Source organism: Anarhichas minor, unplaced genomic scaffold (assembly GCF_050575085.1).
Source record: "Anarhichas minor isolate MPS153535 unplaced genomic scaffold, ASM5057508v1 ptg000042l, whole genome shotgun sequence".
Taxonomy (NCBI): domain Eukaryota; kingdom Metazoa; phylum Chordata; class Actinopteri; order Perciformes; family Anarhichadidae; genus Anarhichas; species Anarhichas minor.
In genome coordinates this window covers 3323519-3349070 of record NW_027466488.1, presented here as the reverse complement: position 1 = coordinate 3349070, position 25552 = coordinate 3323519, and the positions used below count along the sequence as shown (strand labels likewise).

The 25552-nt window shown below is 42.7% G+C and overlaps 1 protein-coding gene across 2 annotated transcripts; it reads left to right on the top strand.

Moving 5' to 3' along the window:
- The first annotated feature begins 1152 nt into the window (after positions 1-1152).
- On the top strand, positions 1153-25452 carry rnf111 (ring finger protein 111). Of its 2 annotated transcripts, XM_076109958.1 has the most exons (16): positions 1154-1286; positions 1629-1690; positions 4459-5418; positions 8557-8689; positions 14039-14196; positions 15508-15702; positions 15934-16322; positions 17321-17573; positions 18974-19337; positions 19430-19555; positions 19715-19832; positions 21169-21249; positions 21931-22026; positions 22303-22389; positions 22809-22912; positions 23874-25452. In XM_076109958.1, exons 3-16 carry the CDS (start codon positions 4542-4544, stop codon positions 23989-23991), a joined length of 3099 nt encoding a protein of 1032 aa, XP_075966073.1. In that variant the 5' UTR covers positions 1154-1286; positions 1629-1690; positions 4459-4541; the 3' UTR covers positions 23992-25452. The 2 variants fall into 2 exon arrangements, with proteins under 2 accessions (XP_075966074.1, XP_075966073.1); XM_076109959.1 differs by lacking the exon at positions 22303-22389 and having other exon boundaries at positions 1153-1286.
- The last annotated feature ends 100 nt before the right edge of the window (positions 25453-25552 follow it).

The following is a 25552-nucleotide window of genomic DNA, read 5'->3' as shown; positions in this document are numbered from 1 at the left end:
ACTAAAAGACATGCAGAGACACAAATCCATTTTAATTCCATGACCTAATAAATCTCACATGCACATCCAACACTGTGATGTTTCACCCTAAATCTTGACCTCTCACTGAAACGTAATCATACTAAAACCTTGAAATAATTATATCTGCATGTTTATTATGTGTGATCAGGTTTATCTTATCTGCTAATTGATTGTCATCTTTTCTCTATATTTCAATTCCACCAAGTAAAACTCAGCAGTTAAAGTCAAAATTATTCAAATTAAATTATCTGTGAAGGGACAACCCCTCTCTGATTGAACTGCTCACAATGGTCACAGGTAGCTGTGGCTTCACTTTATTCACTGACATATGTTGTAAAGACACCATGTTTCTCTGTAAACAGAACTCATTACTTAATCTGAGAGGGTTTATTGTAAATGAAAAATAACAGTGCTAATGACGTTTATGAGGTCTGGGATGTTCAAGTACTTATTTCTGCATTGTGTGAATACTCGTGGTAATGAGAAAAGTCAGTGTATGTGAGTGAGTGAGTTAAGGGATTTGAACCATCCAGTGGTTAATTGGTCGCCATCACTCTCATACCTTGCAGCCTGGAAGGGGTGTGTGTTTTATATATAACCAACCCTTGGTAGGATTATTTGCTTCTGTTCAGACTGCACCCTGGCCAATACAGACTCGTTCTCTGTCTTTTATTATCTCTAAATGTTCAACTTGAAGCAGTTCAGCTGAAGTTGACGATTTGAAATCTTAATAAATGTAATGTCTAATGTTTCATTTGTCAGGCATATTTAATTAGAGATTGTGCCTTTCGATTATTAGTATGGATAAAACTATTTTTTGTAATTAGACATTCTTGATGTTCTTGTATTTGGGTTCAATCGCTGGCTCTAGTTTTGTCTCCACACGTCAGACACATCCGCTAGTGGGTGCGCCAGTATTTGGAATAGAGGATTTAGGATTTAGTAAAGTGATATATGCAAAACAATGATGGATGAATTTCTACTATTACCTGTACATAGGTGTATAATTACACAGTTTATCGTGCTCTTTTGTCGACACGTGTCCTCTCAACATAAGTCTTTTTTTTAATCTACCTCTTCAAAAAGCAAAAGGGATTAAGTCAAACTGTCGTAAAGTAGCTGAAGATTGGCCGCGATCTGGCGCCCCCGTGCGGCGGTCAGGACAACTACTCTTTGGAGCCGAAGCCAGCGAACAGACGACCTGCTGGGTAAACAAGAGTGGATGCATCGAGAGGCAGGAATGGCAACTTCGTCGAGGGCGAATAGTGAGACATTTCTATCTTGTCAAACAAAAACACAATCGAGAGACCGTACCACCTTTTAAGATTCCACAGGATTCCTTTGCGGGTCGAAATGGCTCAGTTTAATCGGGTATTCGCTGAGTGAAGTGGGACTAGCCTTCGCGTTAGCTTAGCTCGTAGCCATCCAGGGCCCATTGCCTTCGAGTTTTGCTTCTCGGCTCAGCTCGGGACTGTGTTGTCAGTTTCACAATCTGAGCCACTAACGTCCTCGGATCGCGATGTCTTTGTAGGCCTGCCTAGTTGCATTTAGGATTAGCATTTCGATGAATGCTCGTTTTCAACGTCTTGTCATTATTTCCCCCACAGGATTTAACCTCAAATGTTACAGAAAGGACGGTGACACAGTTTGAAAAAGGACTTAGACCCAGGTACGTGTTGTCTTTGTTGTCTTCTGTCTGGATTAACTGTGTGTGTGTGTCAGGCTAGGCGGCTAGCTGTCCACTCTGTTTCCCCTCGATTCGTCATCGTACTAATCTAAACATAAATCACTAACGTTATACATTCATATTTCAGGGCTTTTTAGCACGAGTCTGTGTGGCCCCAGTCACTCCAGCAGCATATGTGGCTCAGACAGACAGACAGACAGACAGCAGCTGAGCTTATTGTAATTGTTAAGCGTTGTAGAAACTATGCTTAGCCTCCGGTTCAGGCTCGATACTGTCAGGATATATTCATCTATGAAGCTCTGTGTTTTTTGCTTGCCTGGTCGGGGTGGTTGGTAGTTCGTTAGTATCGTTAGCATCAGCAGCAGCTCAGCAGTCCTGTCTCAGTCGTACATCTTCAATTTGGTTTACTGTTGCCATTTCTGGTGCACCATACATGTTCTGCTACAAGTAGCTGCGGTTGGTGCACCTGATAGCATCAGCAGTGTGCATCATTTAGTGTGATATGGGCTTCTTTATTCGACATTTGAGTTATCCAGCCTTGGTGCAGGGGGATTTTCTTTTTGCTCCTCTTCATGGCTGTCCTCTGAGGCCCCTGAATTCATGCATGTCACTGCGCAGCTTTCTCTGTGGCATCTGAAGGACTCTCACTTTTGTTTATAAAAGCACAAAGAGCGTTTGTGGCTTATTTTAAAGAATCCTCGCCCTCATCAGCCACATTTCACAGGAGTTGCAGCTTCAGGTCCAGCTACATTATTGTTATTATTATTATCATGAAATGAGTTGTGAATGAATGATGAAAGTGCATTGCTTGGGTACAGCGTCAGTCTATAACATAATATCTAATTCATCGCACCACGCAGGAACATAATGAACTGTACAACCTAATGCAGGCCAGTACAAATGCCCTGCAGCAAACCAGGAATGTTGTTGTTACATTTTTTACTGAGACTCTGACAGAGAGATGGGAACACTAAAGAAGTCTTTGTAGCTGCGTTTTCTTAAAAAGTCTATATGAGTCTTAACTTTGCTCTCAACTGTCCTACAGTGGAATACAATGCCTTTAAATGGCTCAATGCAGTAGTTGGGTGTTTATTTTTATCATGTTTTTCAGGCTTTGTTTATAGCAAGTTTGATTTCGATGAAGATACAACCTCATAGGGATGTTGACAGACCATTTAAATCTCAATGTTGTGAATAGTGTCTCAGCAGTGGATGAGACGAGCAATGCATTTATCTTCTTTAGTTGTGCTGCATCACTTGCACAGATGGCCACAGAGATGGGGTCAGGACAATGTTTTCCTAAATCAGTTGCTGAAGTAGTAGCTCCATGAATTTGTTTTCTGATTACATCATATCAAGAAGTGCTGTTGGCTTGTTGGCTGTGGGTGATATCGCCAGGTGTGAATATAGTGCATAAGCCTGCGTTTTCTCTTCGCAGTGTCCATAACATTATTAAAACACAGTTGATCAGTGGACATCACTGCAGATGTGCAACATCCTTTGTGATTAGTAACACACATCTGCAATAGCGATATGTCCCTGAACATGTTGATCATTCCATGTAGGAGCAATCAAATGTAATGTTTCTGCTTTTAAATGTTTTTAAATTATATTTATTGTTTGCAACCATGTGAACACTGTGTGTTTGTGTGTGTGTGATTGCCTAAAAATACACATCTGATCTGCTGTATTGGGTCACATCAAAGCATTAATTGATTAGCATTAGCTTCATAAAGCCTGAACTATTACAAATCCTTGGTGTATTGAGCCGTGTACACAACAGGAAAAAATAACTTTCCTATTTCACTCCATTAAAACACTTGAACTTGTTCCTACCATGTAGCATTATCACAATATATCTTGCTCATGATAACGGTGATACTTGGGTATGTGATATATTGCAAAAAAGTAATCTTACTAGAGTCTACTTTACATCAATGTATGTGAAACAGACAAAGAGTATATACCTATAAACTATCAGTTTTCTTAAAATCAGTAATATATAAAATGTATTCATAGCATTAAAAACAGCCTTCATGTTTATTGACAGCTGACTTTTGGCTGACAGAGGGTGTGGTAAGCGATGTGCCAAAATACACATGGCGTCTTACCAGACCTATTGAGGAAGTAGCCTACATGTCAGCAATGCTGGAATTCGGCATGCTCTGGGAGACCTTACACCGCTGTGAAAACTCCTCCACCGCCACATAAGAGTCTGTTTCTCTTGGGATTTATTTGTTGGTGAAATCACACACAAATACAGACAGAAATTTCCCAAAGTCATGAGTCAAGAAACATAAGATGGTGGATATCCTCTCTTGAGATCACAGTTTCAGTTCTGTGTGATTGATGGGTTGTGTGAAATCAACAAGAAGGCAAACACATCAGTATTGGCTCGGCCATACTACATCTTTAATCAGCAACCACGGGGTCACGCTGTCTTCATTTGTACTAACAAACAAATGACTGTCAGTGACAGAATGTTTTGCCCCGGATTGAAAACCTTGAAGTACTGTCGTGGGCATATTAATGTTTGTTTTTAGGTCTGTGTGCTGTGGATTGATTATTGAAATACTAGAAAATAATCTGTAATCAACATTTTGATTGAGCATTGGATATGCTCTGCTGTAAATTGTTTTCTAAAGGGCGGATGTTGAACAATTCAGTGAAGACAGCGTAAGGAGAACTACAATTATCACATAAGCTGCATCATGATCACGTAATCGTTTCCTTTCTTCCTTATTCTTCAGGTTTTGTGACATGCAGCCGATAGACGCTTAGGAACGGATGCGAGTGCACTTGCTGTTTGCCCTTTGAGGACGGACCTGCCACCATGAAGAGTGAGGTGCAGTCAGAGGCCCCCAGCATACAGGAGCACCTGAAGGAGCCACTGGTGAACCCAGAGCCCATGGAGGCCGCCAAGAGCTTCCCGAACAACATGGAGGTGATTGGAAAGGCAGGCAGCGAATTTGAGACCCTGTGTGAGTCCAGGCATCGGCCCCTGAGGGACACAGAAACACACAGAGACTCGGAACGGACCCTCCCTGGGCGCAGAAAAAGAAAAGGTCAACAGGCAGGGCCGTCGGACTGCTCGCTGAAGGAGGGCCACATCAGTGAGAGTTCACTGGCCCCTCAGCGTCCCAGGGTAGAACTTTTACAGCACCCCAGTGAGGATGAACATAATCACGAGTCCTCTTTTAGTGACTGTGCTTCCTCCCCTTCCTCTAGCCTGCGATTCGGGGACTCGGACACTCTCAGCTCAGAGGAGGAGGGGGAAGCTGGAGCGACGGGGGGCCAACACAAGGCTCCTGCCCTGACAACGGGAGGAGCCGCCGGAGTTGGCCTGCACCCTGTTCTGGGCCGAACTCGGGGGAATCGCTCTCATAAGTGGGTGCGGTCTGAAGCTGAGCCAGTGCTGCTGAAGCGGCCGTGTCTGAGCAGCCGGCGGCCCCTACATAGGAAGCGCTTTGTGAAAACGGCTCCGGGAGGGGGTCAGCGGACTCAGAAGCAAAAGGAGCGACTACTGCTGCAGAGGAAGAAACGGGAAGTGATCGCACGTAGGAAGTATGCTCTACTCCATAGCACCAGTAGTTCTAGCGAGGAGCTGAGTAGTGACTCTTCCTCCCCCACTTCTACTGAAGCAGAAGACGAGCTCTATGTCGATGTCAGCAGCACCAGCAGCCAGCCCAACAGTGCTACTGTAGCCACAGGTAACCACGACTCTAGTGCATTAGTTTCTTTGTGTTGCATTTTAATCTCTGTATTCTATCCAACATATCTTGTTTTACAGCATGAGGTATGGTATCATATGGTTAAAATAGTTGAGGCTTCCGTAGCATAATACTGTGCGATCGCAGCGTGAGGGTTAGCTGTGGACTATACTAGGCCAGACTATGCAATGTTTGTAGTGTTGGATTTAGTTAAATGTATTAATATATCAATTTGATTGATTAACAGTCAATATAAGAAACTTTACATGGCTTCTACATCATATCGGGTCCCTTTTTTAACTGTCTATATTAGATAACGTGGGTTTAATATCAACAGGAGAATGGTAACAGAGTTGTAACGGTATAAATTATGTCTTCAGGATCTCTAAAGCTGCAGAAAAAAAAATGCCAATCCAGCATGAATTATCATTTTAATTGAAGAACATTGATGCAATGTGAATTAATATGCACCGAAGAGCAGAACAGAAACGACTTGTGCCGGAGAAGAGGTCGACACGTGTTGTGCAACTTGCGATAGCAGCTGGACTTTTTCATAACAACAATGGTTGTTAGTGTCATAATTCAAATACTATAACACACATGTATTGTCATTTATCAAACTTTTTAAACCCCTAGACGTCAAGTTCCCTTCACTGAACAATCAGAAATGAATTTGCTATAGCAGAAGGGTGATAATGGTAAGCAATCTCACCCAATGTGTGTTTACTGAAGCTTAATCAAGAGTCTACAGGTTCTCATTGTGTGCCAGGTGATTCCATTCTGGCTCTCAACCAGAGAAAGGGAAGTCACCTTGCTGCCTGGAGGGGCAACATGCCCACAAATAGTTCTTGCCTTTCTCATGGCAACCTATTGTCCCAAGTCTATGTAAAAAATACTCTATGTAAGAAATCGTATTATAGCTTTTGACTTCAGTTTCCCTTAAACATGATGGATGTAGCAACATACATAAGACTTTAGTCTGCATGTCTTTGTAATGGCTCAGCTGATAAAGGAATAGCTACGCCCCTCTGCTTTTCATGGCCCCACACCTGGCAGTCTGTAATGGAAACTGTCGCCCTCTGTTACCTGTTGGAGCAACGAGTTTACACAGCTCCTAAATCTAAACCATAGCTTTCTGCTCTCATTCTCAGCCCAGTGTGCAGAACAGACAGACGAACAGAAGTCGGGATATCCCTTAAAAAGCCCCACTTTCACCCTGCTTCACTGTTTCCCTCAGGTAGCCATTTAGCCTCAGCAGTGTCTCTCCTGCTGTGGCCCTCGGGGAGAATGGGAAGTTAGTTGTTGGTGGGAGGCCGGTGGGAGAAAACTCAGGCACTGTTTGGTGACAGGCTTTGCATAGAAACAGCAGGTCTCGCAGGGAAAACAAGGCATTTGTTTACAGCAGGGGAACGCATGGAGGCAGGTGAAGAAGCCTTCTAGATGTTCAGTGTTGCAGCAGTTGTGTGAAGTAGCAGTTTAAATCCTACTGCACAAATCTGATTTGTCACACTAAATGATTGGCTTCACCAATAGCAGTTAAGTATGATTCTTCAGTCTCAAGCATATTGCTTGTCCTGTTACCAAAAACTGATCAAGTCGCTGGTTGGACTTCAGAGAGTTGTTTCATGGACGTCTGATATTTCTGTTCCAGAGTTTGACAAACGGTCATCTTAGGTCTAGTAGTAGTACGTATCTTTTTTTCTTCTACCTCACCAAACACTGCACACGTTGCTTACAATTCTCTGCACGCTGTAAGTAAGGTGTTGTTGTATGTGTAGCCTCATGAAGGCTTCACCTGAGTCTTGCAGAGGGTGCTAAGCAGCAGTTCTCAGGAGACAATTGGAATAGAAGTCACACTGGGGAATTATGGCAAGGCACTTACTGATGTGCACGAAAACAAAGTATACTCTTCTGCAGCATAGAATCGAGTTACTTTGTTAGCCGCACACACACACGCATGTATACATACTGTAGATGACATCTATCATAAAACATCGGTTGGAGATTTACATTGAAGGTTTCAGAGTCATAGAGGAGAAATTGTGACAATAATTAGAAACAAGCATGAGACTGTAAGCTGTAAATAAACCTGTATTGTCTGCTACTATATGCTGTGTATGATCTGGGGGGGGGGGGGGGGATCTATGTCTGGGCTTAAACCCTAAAGTGAGCCCGTAGATTAAGCTGTGCGTTCAGATATAGAAAATAATGCAACACATCTATTTGGTGAGGCAACGCCCTCGTTGTCCTGCAATGGTCTTGGCAGCGGCTCCATTGCGAAGGCTGAGGAGAATGATGCATTTGATTAGTTTACTTTGCTTTAGCTTGCTTTGAGCAGCGCCTTTGATGCACTCGGCTCCTTGTGTGCGATGTGGGTGGCATGAATAGACATGCGGGACCTCTGGAGATGAAATATTGACATGAGATCTTCATTAAGTCAACATTTGTGTCAAGATGTATACGTTTTCACTGAGTGCTCGTTCTATGAAAATTGTAGTAATTTCAAACTAAAATGTCAAAACAACTATAATTATCTCCACTGAGAAGATGACTACCCTCATATCTCTTCTTTCTGATCTCCTATTGCGACCGTCTACACACAGTGAACACACCTGAGGGGGCTCTCATGGTATTTCGCCCAGGCAGAGATAAAGTGAGATCTAGTGCACAGTGAACCAATCACAGCGCAGATTTGGGAGCGGTGAAGGAAAAAAAAAAGCCAATCCCAGTGCAAATAGAGTTGAGCACTGATGACCTACATTTCTCCTGTTAAACTGTTGAGCCTGAAGATACTGCTGTTAGCATGATGAAAGTGGAGAAATGCTATCTGGCCACTTGAACCACATTCTTTGATTTAGACTAAAAAGAAGGAGAGCACTGAGAGTACATGTCTCTGCTGTATGAGAGTAGACGACAGCATGCACAGACTTAAATGTCTATACTTGTTGTTTGTTCGTTTATTTGATGACATGATATCGTTTAATTCCACATTAATAGAAGTAAAGTGTCATAATCCAATGAAGAGTAGTCGTAGTAGTTTTTGATCGAGTTTGTATTTTCTGTTTTAATTGTAGTTGGATGCTTTCTTTGTCATATTGTATGTTGTGTGTCTGTTCTAAATTCATCTCGTGTGCTCAGGTGCCCTGGATGAGGATGTTGTGGTGATTGAGGCCACTCCAGCTCCAGCGCCTGTTGTACCTGCAAGCGAGGAGATCAACGTCACCTCGACAGACAGTGAGGTGGAGATCGTCACAGTCGGAGACGGTTTCAGGTAGGACCCTTCATAAATGTGCTTCTGTTCATTTATCAGCTCAACTGCCCCATAAGGCAAAGGGCTATGAATCCGGAGAATCAGGTCCAGAGTTTCCCTTTCACACATATAGCAAACAACAGGAGATTGTCCCTGCCAGATGTGTTCTCACCTACTGGAAATACTCCGTTTGGTTGAGGTGAGGGGTGGCAGGTCTTGATGCAAAAACACCGGCCGGTTTGTAACTTCTCCTGCCGTTCTCTGAATCTGTCTGACGAGTTTGGCGTTTTCTTCTCAGACATTAATTTAAATGACCTCTCTTCATCCCTCTTGGATGTTTGTATTGTTCCGTCATCAACTCGTTCACCGTGAATTCTCCAGAAAATGACCGGCTCTATTCACACCGACATTACACTGACTTTGACCTCGGGAGCTGGCAGTGGAAAGAACGTTTAATACGTGGTCCGACTGATTCGGACATTTGCGTTCTCACATGCAGCTCCAGTGGGTAATGTCTCGATAAGTTCAGGGTTGCAGTGCATGTGTGAAAGGAGCTTATGGTTCTCAGGATGAAAGCGCTGAGTGGGTGGGTTGCAGTGTACTCCGGTGCTCTGCTCATGAATCCCATAGCTTACATTGCCCAGAGAGGGTAGGTTGCATACCTTGTTGTTTATACAGCAACGTAACCACATCACGCTCGGTGCCCATGTTCTTTCATTCTTTCTAGAAATGCCACAAATAGAGCAAACTGCTTCTGTAAATAAATTAGCCAGGGAACAGCTTGAGAGGTAGGAGCAAACAATGTCACTTTGAGCAGGTTGAAGGGTCATTTAGTTATATTTCATATTAAAACAATATGTTGCCAGTATTAGTTTATTACTTGTTAATTGACACTAAGTGCCACAGGAAGTGAAACAAATTTGGTTTGTATAATTTTTGGGATAGAATACGTAAAGTGTTTTCAGATGCTCTTCAAGCTCCTTTAATGGGAATTGGGTACACACACACACACACACACACACACACACACACACAGTGGTATGAGGTTTTTCACCGGTAATGGCAGTGATGCGTGCATAATTAATTCCACGATATGAGAGCTTGAAGAGGAAAATGTCTGACGAGCTACTTGCTCACTGGAATATCTCTGACCACAAGATCAGCACAGAGCACAACGTTCATCGATCACTATCGGTGAGTAACTTCAAACACATTCTATACCAGAACAGACCGTATAACCTAACCCACATCACGGCTACCATATCGTCACATAGACCTCCCTAGCCGGCGTGGACTTGTTTCAAATGGATAGTTAATGAAGCTTAAAGAAGGATTAATAAGTGGACAATGTAAGAATTGAAACACAGCGCACTGTTTCTCAGAGAACTGCTAGATATTTACAGTGTGAGAGCGATACATTAGATATCTCCCACTGCCATTCTCTGCAGCCCACCACATTTCACTTAACCTCAATCTTATTCCCCAATTCTCATAAAATGACAACCTGTCTCCTGCCTCTGTGTTACCCTCTATCTGTATCCCTCAGTCTCTTTCCTTCCACTCTACTTTATACTAATGTATTAGTAATATTTAGAAAAATAGTTCCCTGGCCAGAGGTGATTGCGCCAAGCTTGGAATGCTACGGCTTATCTAATCTTCCTGTTTTCCCGACTGTCAAAGATGTCTTGGATCCCTAGAGAGAATGCAGGGATGAGCTTTCCTGAAGGGGGGGATGGGCAGCAGCGAGCAGGAGGGCGGGGAACCAAAGGCCAACAGAATGAGCAATGAAAGCTTTGTTGACGCCGCCTGTGGTCCAATTTGTGAATGTGAATGTGAATGTGTTTGTCAATATAGGAACACTACATGTGCACACATGCACACATACTCACACATTCTGTATCATGGCTCTGGCTTCTTTTTTGTTATAGTATTTTGATGATAATTAAATTATTTTTATTGTTTGGTGGATTGGTTCCCCCCGATGCAACTTATTTCATTTAGTCCATGTGGAAATACCAAGTCAAGTATGATATTCACCGACCTCCATGAGAATTAGAATAATCAGTTTTTGTTGAAACTTTTTCAGAGAAGTTCAACTTTACGGTCATACGATACAGTTCAACAACACCACGGACTACATCCCCCAACACTATCATAACGCTGAGCTTCAACAAAAACTGAACATTTGAACTTTTATGGAGGACTGTTGTGTTGGACTCCGTTAGTAACTGAGTGTATGTTGTCCGATTTATAAAACAGCTGCACAATTGCGTTCATCGCCTCAAGCAGACCTACGTTGATAAAGAACATTCTCTCATTTCCTTTGCTGTTCCGTTGGGTGTGTAGTGGTATTATCTGTCATGTTTGTGGACAGAGGAGTGTCTGCCTGTAACTTGTTGTGGACAGTCTCCTCTCTTCATCCCCAGATTGTACAGAATGTTCAAATACAGTTCTCAACCAACAGCTGCGCGTTACGGACATGGAGCAAAATGATATTATGAAATTAGGGCAAAACAACCATTTTTAACCCAAAGCTGCTCCTCTCACGTTGCTCAGTGACGTGCTGTCTGTGTGGATATGTTTCTGCTGGCTGTACGTTGTTTGTTTGTGTCGCCTCACAGTTCGCTCACTTGCAAAGCAGTGCATTATGAGAACAATCAAGTGTTTTAACAATGCACTGTGGGGCGTGTTTGGCTGTGGTTTTACCCAAAACGCAGTGAGTTACAATAAACAAGGATTATGTAGCTGATATGGATATGAAAAAAATGATTCTGCATATCAGGACAGGAAACCTTTTGAATGCCATTAGACTTTCTGTGAGTACAACACTTACTGCCATCAGGATTCCAGAGTAGAGCTTTCCATCTATAGAAAAGTGATGATGTGGCTTCAAAGAAACTGGTGTTAAAGTCACTTCCATTGAATGATGGATCCCCAAACGTATCCCATCAACCTAAAAAAACTGATTCCACTCAACCTGGAGATTCGACAGATTTCAGTTCACAGCTTTAGGTCTACACATTTTCTTTTGACCTTTATGACATGTATAGCCTCATTTATTTTATATCTATTTATAAAAGGTATGTTATGGTTATTGTATGTATATTTTTCTTGTGTTGATGAAGATGTGCTCAAGCAAAATGTAAAGGGCTTACAAGGCAGCTCTGTAATTACAATGATACATTTTCTTTGTTTTAACATAAGTGATAAACATCAGTTCTCTGTTGGTGCCGAGAGTTAGAAAGTAAAGCCCTCGTACCCTTAATTGTGAAGACAAACTTGATCTGTTAATCAGTGCAAAGTTTAAATCCCAAATTGTTTACCACTAGTACACCGTGTTATTCCTTCTACCTCCCACACCAGTAGTTTGCTCTGTTACTGCAGCCCTCCTCTGCTCCCTGGGGCTTGTGGCTCACATCACCTTGGTTTGGCACAACCAAGCCACCCATTCCCATAGTGTTCATGTTTACAATGTATTGTTTTCCTCCTGGCTTCACCCCCCCTACCCTCAGGAGATCGTGGTGGTAAACAGATATTTACAAAATAATCCCAGGTCTACTTAATTAGGAACCCCTCCCTAGTGGCTCGTCCTGCTCCCTGGGATCAACCCAGAGCTGAGGAGCCGGGCCAATTAACCACCAACACAACCACCATGTGCCCCTCTCTGCATACCACCCTACTTGCTGTGTGTGTGTGTGTTTGCATGCGTATGGGCACGAGGTTGCTTTAGCGAGTTGTGAAATATGAAAGTTAATAAGCTTCCTCCTTCTCTATTCCACTTGCATTGTGCGGCGCATGTCTCGCAGGAAATTGCATTGTAAGCAGACAGTATAAGCTGATGGGAATCCCCCCTTATCACAAACAGCAGTGAGAAAGGCATTTCCTGTGTTCAACACATCAGAGAAATGTGATCATAGCCAAACTCTTTCAGCATAAAGAGGAATAGATCAATAATTTAACCAATCCATTACATTACTATTAATGCATGATTTACACTTTTTATACAGTATAATATTAAAGTCTTTGAACTCATGCGCTCACATTTTGATCACCAGCAACAACACACCAACTGTTTGTTCCATAATTCCAGTTATTGAAGTTTTTGAGATACTTTTGAAATAGAAAATCATAAAAAACAACGTCTGTCAGTTTTGCTAATACTTAGCTTCATAAAAGCAGCGCCAAAAGTCTTGATACAATTCATTGTTTTCAGTTTTTTAATTGCAAACTTTATCAAGTGCATAGTTCCCATCCATCTAGTCCTTGTACCCACTTCTTCCTGTACGGTGGTATGTAGCCTGTATCCGGTGGGGGGAGGCCAGAGAAACGCAAAGAGAGACACGTAACACTATTTATATATTGACACCAAGAGCCAGTTTAAAGTTTCCAATTCACCTGACCTGTATGTGCAAACACAGGCAATAACAATTTATTGAATTACTTGATCATTTGTTATGTTTCTATGGCTTAATCAAGAGTCACCGAGCTAGTCTATGTATTAGTTTGACAAACCAAAAGCTCCGTAGCTCCGATGAAGACTGTGGTTAACAAGGCAGTGCTTTTGGCACTCGGTGTACAGCATAGTCCCTCTGCTCCTGTGCAACGCTCTCGGGGAACAACAGTGAACTCCCCAAGCCACAGAGCTCCATGGTATCCGGCTTTACGGCACTCACAAATAGTCCCTTGTCCCTCAGGCTCATCCCTCCTCCCTCTGATCACCTGGCTTTACGGCACTGTGGGGGGAAATGCGGCTATTCCCTGGGCTCTCACTCCAGTCTCAGAGAGCAAGGGGTAGAGTGATGGGAGCCTTTGAGAGAGAAAATTAAAAGGACAAGAAAAAAGGAAAGGCCCAAGGCAGGGCAGGAGAGGTACAGAGCATTCCAGAGATACAGGGAAAACTAACAATGCTGATATTTAGATGGATGTGGAGACAGAGCTTCATGATGGCAGTCCAGACACACGCTATCTGTAGTTTCTGACATTTATAACATGGATGTAAATAATTCCACCTATATGTGTGCCAGAGCTAGGACACTGGAATTATACCAACATACCCAATTAGATTGGAGACGTTGTTAATGGAAGTAGTTGCATCAATGCTTTTCCTGCTATGTCAAGATGTCTGCCATGAAGAAAGGTTTTATTTCCTTCACTAATGTGCTCACTGGGTATTACGACCAGAGCCAAATGCTTTTGTCAGAATTGCCCGCTGTTGCGTCTTTGCTTACCTTTGCACCGGCGGGCTTTTGTCAAAGCACACCGCTGTCCTGGAAATGAGCTTGAGAGTCTGAGAAATACTTGAGAATATTCCTGGTTCTTCTACTGCAGTTGGCTGTAATAGTTGTTGTTTTTATGTCTGTATGTCCACAGGTCACGCTCACTGGCCGCCGGTCTTGGCAGGATTTGGTCTAATAGCTGCTCCCAGAATCGACTCCAGGAGCCACGTGGACGTCACCGACTCTCCACCGTCATCCAACCGCTGCGTCAGAATGCTGGGGAGGTGGTAGATCTCACTGTCGATGAAGATGGTAAGAATAAAAATAGGGGGAAATCCTTCATCCACATACTTTTTAACTGTGTTTGATGAAATGAGAGCTACGCATCGTTTCAAGTCGTCTGCTAGCAGTGACGCCTTTTATATTTTGCTGTCTTCTGCTGCAAATATGTGGCGGCCTTCGACTTCTCAAGTGATCTGTGATAATAGCTTTGAATTCATACAGTCAAATTCATGACACGGTGAAGAAAAGCACTGTCACAACTTTAATGCCACAAAGTTTCTTCAGGTTTCTCTTTTTTAATTCATCACCACTCCAACTCTGGAAAAGTGCAATACATCTGAACATTGTAGATATCTACTACATCCGTTTTGCACAGCTTACTGTACTTTACACATTATACGCATGCACATGTTTAATGGGCATGCTTTATTAGTTTTTCCTCTTATGATGTGTTTTTGATCTTTACACTACTTTCAGTGTGGTTTCGTTCACTTGCTGCTGCTGTGACATGAGCAATACATAAAGTATCTATTGATCTCTATCTAAATATGTGCCAGAGATGGAGAAATCATCAGCTCTAGTTTTACAAAACTGCTAACAATAACAGTTGGCAAAACTTATATTTTTGATCTTGATAACTTGTTGTTATGCTTTCACTATTAACTCTCATGTTCATGAATTAACCACTCAGCGATAAGAATTAAGAGTTTGTTGTTCTACATTAACCCTCTTTTACTTGAATCCCTATAAAAGGGGTTTACTTCGTAGCCGAAGGCATTTGTGTGACTTTCTGTATCAGCCCACGCACACGACAGACAGTAAATGGTAGAGCAGTGAGTATTAAGAGTATTTGCATTTCATAGGACAAAGGGGGGAAATTAAATTGTGAATATGAAAAACAGATGTAGTGCACACACTGGAATGCTAATGAGGCTTGCTGTTCTCCTGCTCTTCTCTACAAGTACACACATGCTACAGTTCACGCTGTGGAGGGTTTTTATTCCAAGTGTCGAGTTGGATTTGAGGTTGTCTCATGAATTGCGAAAATCATGCTTTTTTTAATCTACAAATATCAATTGGTACATCTACATGGTGTTATATTGAATCAATAAGGCTTTGTTAACCTTTATTAAGTTAAATAAATGAATAAATTACATGAATAGTCGGAGGATTTGGAAAACAAAACGCACAAAATCGGATACAGACCCCTCTCGAGTTGTGTGCTCTTGTATGACTCCTTTTTAAATGCATTGACTCTGGTGAAGTAATACCTGTAGTACAATTAATGCACATTAATCCTCCTTTTCTAAATCATCATCTGCCTTTTTTCCCCCCCCACAGATCTCACAGTTGTGCCAACAACCTCTGGCAGCATTCACCCTCAAACAATCAGGTCATCCTCTTCATCATCTTCCCATCATGCCTCTACCTCAGAGCTCCATGATGCCCCAGGCCCTTCCACTAGCTGCCCAGGCTCAATACCTGAAAGTATGCACACGCAGAGGCCAAGCGTCTCTGCTCGCACAGCCGCAGACGGTAAGACAGGACATGGCATGTTGAAACTAGCTGCTGGAGACCATTTCAACTCTTTTGCTCTGAGGCAGTTGGGGTCCAAAATGACTTCCTTTCAGCTGTTGATATTATCCGTAATGTTTGTACATCAAAGCGTGAAGTGGTCTATATTGTGTAGTCGCATGTTGCCATAGGTCATCTTTATTTTTCTTCTTCTAACCTGCTGTTTCCTCCTTTACCTTTTACTCTCATCAGACGACAGCAGACCAGGTTTGTCAGGCACAGCAGGAGAAAACGCAGGCACGGCCATGCCCAGACTGCCATCCTGCTGCCAGCAGCACTCCCCGTGTGGAGGGCCCTCCCCTGGTCACCTGTCGCTGAGCCACTCCCATTCAAGCTGCTTGCAAGTGTCGTCCTCTCAGCAGACCGGTGGACCTCAGCACGGCCACGGTCACGGCCACAGCAACGCTCACCACTTCATCCACCACGTCCATCACCCAGCTCCACAGCCCCCGGGCACCCTGCCTTTTCAAGAGCCGAGCTGCCCCGTGGAACGACCCAGTGCTCTGCCCGCATCCTGTGCTGGGGTCAGCAGCAGCAGCAACAGTAGTAGTAGCAGCAACACAGCCCACTACCATGACCAGGTACGCCCATGCCGCATTCAGTAACAACATGCTGTGGTCAGCAGCCTCTAAACAGCTAACATTGCGTAACGGTGAGCTTGGACAGGCACGTCCTGATGAAGAGAATATCCCTCAGGGTGTTGCTGAATGTCATAATATCGGTCAAAAAGGTGTATACCATATCGGCTCAATGTCCCACATTGATTCATAACCGCCTCTCTCTCTCTCTCTCTCTCTCTCTCTCTCTCTCTCTCTCTCTCTCTCTCTCTCTCTCTCTCTCTCTCTCTCTCTCTCTCTCTCTCTCTCTCTCTCTCTCTCTCTCTCTCTCTCTCTCTCTCTCTCTCTCTCTCTCTCTCTCTCTCTCTCTCTCTCTCTCTCTCTCTCTCTCTCTCTCTCTCTCTCTCTCTCTCTCTCTCTCCTCTCTCTCTCTCTCTCTCTCTCTCTCTCTCTCTCTCTCTCTCTCTCTCTCTCTCTCTCTCTACAAAACATAATCTAAAAATCAGATCAGCCTTGTTGTCTCACTCTGGGTTGTTGTGAATTTATTTAGCTTTTGAAGCAAATATTAAAGAAGATTAAGAAGTACGGCACAAAATGAATCTATGACGAGTAGTGATTGAAGAAGTTCGTTGTGTCTCATTAAAAGTATGACTAATGTTTGATTGAGGTCAGACGGTCACGTTTTAAGTATTAAAGTGTCTAAAATGGTCTTAAAACTTCGCTATCTTTGTCAAAGCTCCACGTCATCATCCTCCCCTCAATTAGTTAAGAACTTGTCGCTAATGAAGATGCACTCTTTATCTTGAAAGGGCATTTAGCAGGAGACTGAGGGCAACACAACACACAAAGGTTTCTCCTATATTAATATATATTGTTTTACTTGGAGGGAAAAATGCAGCACAGAAAAGACTACTTCACCGTACACGATACCGTACATGACTAGAGCGTGACTCATTCAGCATTCCACAGGAGAAGTTCATCCCTCTTCTTTCTATAACGTCTCCTCCACCTTTCTTCCACAGCAAACTCTGCCGGTGGACCTGAGCAACAGCGGTGTTCGGAGCGGTGGGAACAACGGGGCTAGTTTCCATGGCAGCACCTCAGCCTTTGACCCGTGCTGCCCGGGCTCCACCTCACGGCCTCCTGCGTTCGTGTCCCAGGCCACCCCTGGTCCCAGCCAGCCAGCTGTGGTGGAATCATTCAGTGCCTCCATGGTGGCTCAACCCCAGCCACAAACACAGCCCCAGCCCTGCAGACATTACATGCACCCCTCCTGTGAGTATATTAGCGCATGCAGGACAGAAAACAGGACACGCGCCTCTGATTTAATGGTCTCGATGTTTCAGAGCAGAATTTTTAAAGTCCAAAATCAGACTTTATCAGATTTAGTCATCCCCTTTTCTGGTCAAAAATAATGTTTTTAATAAGTGGTATCTGGCTCAATGTGACCTCCAGAAAGTTGAAGTTACTGCTTTATGAAACATTTGATTGGCTGTTTAGAAATAAGGTCTCCATCTACTTAAACGGGTATTCCATTGAATTAATGCAAAACTAGGGGAGCAATCATGAAATGAAATAAAAAGAAAATCAGAAACCAAAAAGGGAGAAATGTATATAAGCGATATAAGATATGCTGTCGCAGACAAATGCAATTTAATTTCAGTTGGACTTTCATGTGTGCTTCTGCATTTGAAGAATCCACTTATTTGCAGTGCCAGTGCCACAGTGCTTGCGAAAATTGGAAGACAGCTGCACTTCTAAAACCTAATGCTAATAGTAATTAACAGAGCCTGGTGGTTAATGTGCCAAGTGCTGTGGGAACTGCACCAGGCAGAAGTAGTTAATTGATCGTTCTACTCGGCTCAGTGTGGAGAGTGAAGCTGTGTGACGAGGCTCTCTGGTGGGGAAGTAGTAAGACGGTTAGTTGCTGCTGGTGCTCATGCTCGCCTCTCCTCCGCATTGTACTGCTGCTTGGACAAGTAGCAAGGAAGTCTGCACCAAGAAGAGCTACAACAATAGAACAAATGAATATTCATTAAGTGGATGACTCACATTAGTGAACTTCTGTCTTTGCCAGAGAACAGAGAAGGTTTGCGTCAACAACAACAACAGCATAAAATGCTACAAAGGCATCATCTTTACCACGATGAGCCGAGGTGTATTAGGGATAAGCTTGTTGACGTTCTACATTAATGGTAAAAAATCCCACAAAATGACAATCACCAAAAAGTAAATTGATCCTTTTGGCATGTATTTGTGTAGCCTGATGTAGCTTAGTCCTCCGTGCTGTAGAGCGCCGTTGAAAACATCACGCTCAGCCAAAGACAAAAAGAGGGAGCTGGAGATCCATCATACATCAATGAGCCACATTGTTTGGACTAGCTGACATGTTTGTTGATCACAATGAATGTCGCCCATGCTGAGTATTTCGAGTCAACGCCGTATGCACCTTCCTGCTGCCGTGAATACTCATAAATGCATTTTTATACTGAAAGTATACATTCGTGCCTTCAGTGAGAATGAATGGACTTGGGGCTGAGAGCCACAGAGAGACTCGTGCATTGTTGTTTGATTTGGTCTTTCCATGGGATTTGTTTACAATAAGAAAAATATCTCATAAGTATCTTATCCGTTTGTGTTTAAAAATGTTGTTTTTTCTCTTTCCTCAAACCCAGATGGCTCTCTAGCACGCTCACTGCATCATCAGCCCTCCTCCGCCTGTCCTCATTCCCATGGGAACCCCCAACTTACACCTCAGCCCCCCCCACAAGGCGAATACGTTATCCCCCACACTGTCACCTTTCATCCGCCACTGCCATCCCACCCTGCAGGCCACGCCGTGCCCCCTGCCCCTCCCCCGCCTCTGTCTACCCACCACCTCTCTAGTTCAAATGCCCCACTGGCCCAGCACCTGCCTACGGACCACCAGACCCTGCCGCACCATATGCCGGCGCTGGGGGCCTCGGTGCAGAGACTCCATCAGCACGAGATACTGCAGAGGATGGAGGTCCAGAGGCGCAGGATGATGCAGCACCCAACGTGAGTACCGCCATCACCCAGCTGGGTTTTTTTTTTTTTTCTCATCCTGAGTATTCATATTATCGTGACCCTGTACTTTGCTGTCCCTGCAGACGAGCACATGAGCGTCCGCCTCCACACCCCCACAGAATGCACCCCAACTACGGCCATGGACACCACATCCATGTGCCACAAACTATGTCTTCCCACCCTCGCCAGCCTGAGCAGAGAACAGCATGGTCAGTATCGGGCAATCGAGGTCTGGCAGATGGCTCGTGTTAGTTTAACGGCAGCTAATCATATATTGCACATTTTGAATGTGACTCTATGGTTCCTTGGTTTTATGTTTAGATCGACCACAGTTTTGACGTAGCGATGACTAATGCGTTTGTCAACAGGGAGCTTGGCATCGAGGCTGGAGTGACTGTGGCACCGTACCCTTCAGGGCACCTGCACTCCCACCTGCCCCACTACCACCCTCCCCCCAGACTGCACCACTTCCCCATCCCCTTCATGGTGAGACAAACCCTTGGCACAAATGCATACATTAGCATAAATGAGAAAGAATCACTTTTATATAAAGTCTGGCTTAGATTAATGGTGTTGGCCCTCTTATTTATAACGTCAGTTATTTCAAGGATGGTTTGCTTAACCACATGAATAATGCAGTAGCAATTAATAGTAGCTCATCAGGCATTTCAAGTGCACACTCAACAAATCCACAAGCCTCGAGACAGATCCTGTGCAAATGTAGTCGACAGTTTCCTGATGTTATTGCTTTTTTTTTACTTGGTCACCCTCAGATATACCAACGTTGGTTGTCTTCCACAGTCCGTTCTTCACTGTAGCATCGATGCAAGTGCACATTAAGTCAGTTTGCTGTTTTCCAAATGCTTTGAGCACGTCCGCAGTTCATCACAGCATGCATGCTCAAAATGAGGGCGTGGAAATATGGAACCAAAAGCATATGCAATTGAATTTTGATGAACAGTCTCTGCAGAGTTCATTAGTTTTAATTTGTATACATCTATGACCTTCATCATTGCATATTTGCCATGTGAACACTTCCATAGGCTCTTCTAATGCATTTTAAAAGAAAAGAAATCTTGTTAAAACTCAAATACAATTTTTGAACTGCCACTGCCACGTACACAGGGTAGTTTAACTTAAAGCGGCTATGATCTATATTTCTATTGTAACAATGTATCAGATGTTCATAACAATGAACCTACAAAGAGTTAGTATTCAAATCTGCAGCTCTCCTCGGCTTTATAGTGAGTTTCAGCTCATCGTTCAGCTCTCAGCTTCACTGTTGGCGTCAATGTACACTAACTGCTCGGCACCAAACGGCAGACAGACCCGACTAGCTGGTGATCATAGTGGAGCATTTAGCCGCTAAAGAGTCATACACTTCCCTCTAAAGAGTTAAAAGGAGAGTATTGGGCAGTAAATTCATCAGGTGGTCAGAAACACGACTCCAAATGAATGCTAATGTTGCTCCGTAACTGCTGGGTGTTTAAATAAGAAACTCTTTACTAACAAGTTCACCATAGCAGCTTAAAAGATGATGATATAACGATGTGGTGGAGTGAACTCTATTAAATGCAGGTTCAATGTTATTCTCTGAGATAATGCCAGTTACTTAAATACAATACTACAGCATAGCTGGAAGTCAAATGGCTCAGCCACTAATGACATGCGTTATATTGAACCAGAAGCATAAGAGTAAATAAAAGTCTGTGAAATTCTGACATGAAAAATGAGCCCTCTGAGTCAAGAAGCATTTAAAGCGTTCAGTTATGAGAGAGACATGCTGAGATAATTCTGCATGTTTTTCTGTTGTCCCTCACAGCACACCGGCATATCTGAAGTGACCTACCCGCACATTCGGTACATCTCATCTAGAATGACTGGCTTTGGAAGAACCTATGAGGTGAGGACTGCTTTCATTTATTTATTCCTTTAAATGTGTTTGAATCAGTCCCGACACAACTCTGACGATTTAAAATAACTGAATTCCCATTTCATTCATCACTGCCATCATCAATATTAACGTTATAATTGCCTGACTCAACACCGCATGGCTGATCAATATGTTCATACGGTTACAAAGAGAACACATAACAGTAATAAGAGTACACATTTGATTATTTGTATTCAAAATAAGCAGTCCTCAGCTGTCACAGGGAAAAGCAGGATATAATGATATAGTGGAAGTGCATACAAAGACAACATTTAACATCTTGACAAACTCTTAACTCAACGTCCACTTACTAGTTTCTTTTTTCCAAAGCACTCAACCACATGTCACGGTCTCCATCACTGGGTGAAGTTAATGTCGTGTTGAATGTTTCCCTGAGAAAGATACTGAACTCTAAACATTTTATAAACAAGTCTAACTCACTGAGTCACAGGGTTCAACCCCTAAATCTGGAAAATGATTGAATGAAAAGCCAACCTTTAGTCAGAAAAAAGCACCAATGAGGAAACCAGTCTGCTCCGGTGTGCTGCCGTTTCATGCACCGTAAGAGGAATTATCCAAAAGAGCCAAAATGTGCATCTGTCCATCTGTCCATCATTCTCATCGCGGTTTGTTTGTACTGCATCCATTCAGGACCTGCTGCATTTAGAGGAAAGATTGGGGACTGTGAACCGAGGAGCCTCTCAGGGAACCATAGAGAGGTGCACTTACCCACACAAGTACAAGAAGGTGAGGCGTAATGAGTGTGTGTGTGTGTGTAGCTATGTATATGTTGTGTATTGGATTTTGCAGATACTGTATATAGTTGTGCTCGTCTGTTACAGTTTATTCTGGGACAGAGTGCGCAGTGGTCTTTTGTGCTCATTGCAAACGTCTTGATGTTTAAACAAAAATACTGTAGTGTGTTTTAGATTGCAGCCGTGAAGACATTGTTGAGGAACAGTTTCCATAGAGGTTTCCAAATGTATCTAAACAAGCAATCTAACACCCTGCCACCCAATACAGAAGGTGTTGGAGAGAGACATTGACCAAGAGTTAACCCCTGAAGCTTGGGCATCTATTGGGAAAAATATGCTCGCAACCCCAGAATCGGTGAGAAATAATGAACAAATCAATTTGGAAACATGTCTCTGCTCTCATGTACAGTAGATGTTAGTGTTAGTCTTGGGGGCCAGGGAATTCGACTCTAGAATAGCTTTGATTTGGATAATTTGTATTTGTTTAGCACAGACACAACAGATAGAAAGTGTTTGTTTTCATGACAAAATGACCATTCTCTCTGTCCCCAAAGGAATTTGTATTTTTTTCAAAATGTTTGTTCTACACAGTTACCTCTTTATAGGCACTATATCTTTATTCTAACCTAATACGTACTTGTTATGTCACCACAGTGTTTAAGTTGAGCAGTGTAATGTGTTAAACTGAGAGTGGATTAATAGGATTGTTAACCATATGTGACCGATCGACGCTTCGTATCAAAAGTCATGTTTCCAAATGTTTCTCACAAACAGAGAAAGCTGCTTATTAAGCAAGACGAGGATGAGGGGGCAGATGAAGACACAGAAGAAAAATGCACCATCTGTCTGTCAATACTGGAGGAGGGGGAGGACGTCAGGTGAGTAGCTCCCCGCCTGGGTGCTTGTGTTTTGAGTGTGTTCAATTACGCTTTGAGGGGCGGGACATGTGGGATGGCAGGTGTAGTTGCTCCATTCTGCCACCGTCTCTGGAGATTGTTATTCTTGTTATTCTTTTAAACCCAAAGGTGTAGTAATCAACAAAAAACCCTAGAGTGCCTTAATATTACCGGCCCCATGGAACTGCCTCTTGGCACTCTTTTCTGCCCTCTGTTGGTATGAAAGGAAGTGATGAGTGTCACGTGTTTATCTGCTTTTTTAAAATTAAATAAATTATTCAGTCATCACTTGTAGCATTCCAATGATTGAGTATACATTTCCAAACTATAATACATCATATTACTTTTATTCTTAAGTGGTCGTTTCGGTAAAACACACAAATTTGTAGGTGTGTTTTTTTTTCAGATTTGTTGTTACTTGTTAAAAGTGCAAAGACTGAAGAAAGATCAGAGGGCAGCAGTCTCTGAAGAAGAAACATGCTTATTTAAGTTTTCTATAAAGAACTCAGATATTTGAGACTCAGGCTTGAGACATATTTTTAAAAGGATCAAGTTGGAGATATTTTATAGACTACAAATCCCATGAAATGACCCAAGCCCATTTGTCCCTAATAAAGAAACAGATAATATATTGTTTCTTTGGTATAGGTTTGTGACAAATGTTGCTCCAAAATGAGCAAATAGTGTATTTATTGGGGGACTATTTTCCGCCATTGATGTGGTGCTCTATGAGCATTTACAGCAGCAGGACAAGGCCCGTCATCGTCATGATAATGAATGAAACATGTCACACGCTGTAATGATGGTGCTCACAGATGTTTCAAACAGTTTCTGGACAACAATGGAGCTCTATGGCACAGAAAAACAAGCTCTGGCTCCACAGGCAGTATTTGTTAGTAGCCTCAAGTCATTGTTGCTTTTGCCTCTTGTGTTTCCCCTCCAGACGCCTACCATGTATGCACCTTTTCCATCAGCTGTGTGTGGATCAGTGGCTCCTCACCAATAAGAAGTGCCCCATCTGCAGAGTGGACATTGAGGCGCAGCTGTCTGCTGAGAGTTGATGCTGTTTTTTTTTTCTAACCACCCGTTTTGTTGAAAATTTATTTTGAGATCATATTAATTTTCTCTTCAGTACTGCAGTCAACCAAAGATGGCATGAATGACCTGCGCAGCTCTACTACGAGAAAATTAAATAGAACACCTGACAAAAAAGCATCGCGCCCAGAGTGCCGGCTATCACATATTACTACAACAGCTAGAATTTTCCATCAAGGGTTTAAGATTTTATTGTATTTATAAAGCTTTCATGTAGCTTTTGATTGTTTCCTCAAGTGTCATTCTTTTCTTTTGTTTTTCTGCATGTTTCCTTGCAATGCATTTCTTTGCACATATAACGTTGGCTTATTACAGCCTAACAACTCGCAGGTGAGGATAGCTGCTCTAGTAAAGATGCATTTCTGTAAACCTAATGCCTTGCTCTACTAGAATGTCGCCTTCCAGTAAAAAAGGAAAAAAAAACACATTGCAGGATTCATTTTACCAATCATTGTATTGATTAGTTTGTTTAGAAGATGTGGATTGTTAGTGAAAGATGTTTTTTAAGTAAATCAAGACATTCCTACCTAGGGAAATATGTTAACAGATCAGCTGCTGTATTAGTGCACACCCAGTATTTCTAGAGTGGAAATAAACTCCAATGTTCACCTCACGTCCCAGAATATGCACATGCTTTGCTACGATTACACACCTCCCTCCAGCACCTTCATTTGACATAAACACCGTTATCACCGTCATCTGTATTTTTGAGAACAAGAAAAAGAATGTCACATCCCTCTCTTGACTGTTCTTTCTAAACCGAGCGATTGTTGGGACCGGCTGTGAATCTTTTCTTCATTTTGTTGGGGGGGGTTAGGGTTAGGTCCTCCCTGCAGACGGGCCTGTGACGATTAACTAGCTTTCTGTAAGATGATCTCAGGTCTACATGTGTGCAAGACATTTCACATGAGCCTGCAACCTGGGATCATTTGGTCAATTTGATACCGGCAGTGGTGTTGACTTTAAGTTCGTGTGTGTGTGTGTGTGTGTGTGTGTGTGTGTGTGTGTGTGTGTGTGTGTGTGTGTGTGTGTGGCTCATTTTGGGATAAATATTTACTGCTTGTTCTAGCACTTCAAACCATTTTATCCACCCTCCCTTTTGTCTCTCTGTAGTTGAGCAGCAGCGTCCTTTTTGGCTGCTGCTGAAAGAAAAACACTAATACTGTTGATTAACTTACTCGCATAGACTTGCACAAGAGAGAAAAAGGCAGGAGAATAGTAGTGAATATGACTGAGGCCATGTATTTCCACTCTGATGAATATTAAAAAAGGAAAAAAAAAAAAAGATATTTTGAATGGAGTGTTGAAATGCAGTACTTAAAGCAGGTATCCATGCATTCATTGACTTAAAAGGCACCAGGATCATATTCTGTGGGATTTATATTAGTTTAAAAAAAATAATATTAATAAACTTGGATAACTCTTAATTGAGTCTTCTTCCTGGTCTCTTTGAAAATCATGCTTGAGTGAATGTTGAGCTCTTGATGAAACATCTATTTTAGGAAATGTTATGAGAGCACTTTGTCT

Bases quoted from the DNA above. Each gene is read 5' to 3' on its own strand.
- rnf111 (XM_076109958.1), top strand. From the start codon at position 4,542: ATGAAGAGTGAGGTGCAGTCAGAGGCCCCCAGCATACAGGAGCACCTG. The intron at 17,574-18,973 runs GTGAGTATATTA...CCTCAAACCCAG, and splicing joins ACATTACATGCACCCCTCCT to ATGGCTCTCTAGCACGCTCA. The intron at 19,833-21,168 runs GTGAGACAAACC...TGTCCCTCACAG, and splicing joins ACTTCCCCATCCCCTTCATG to CACACCGGCATATCTGAAGT.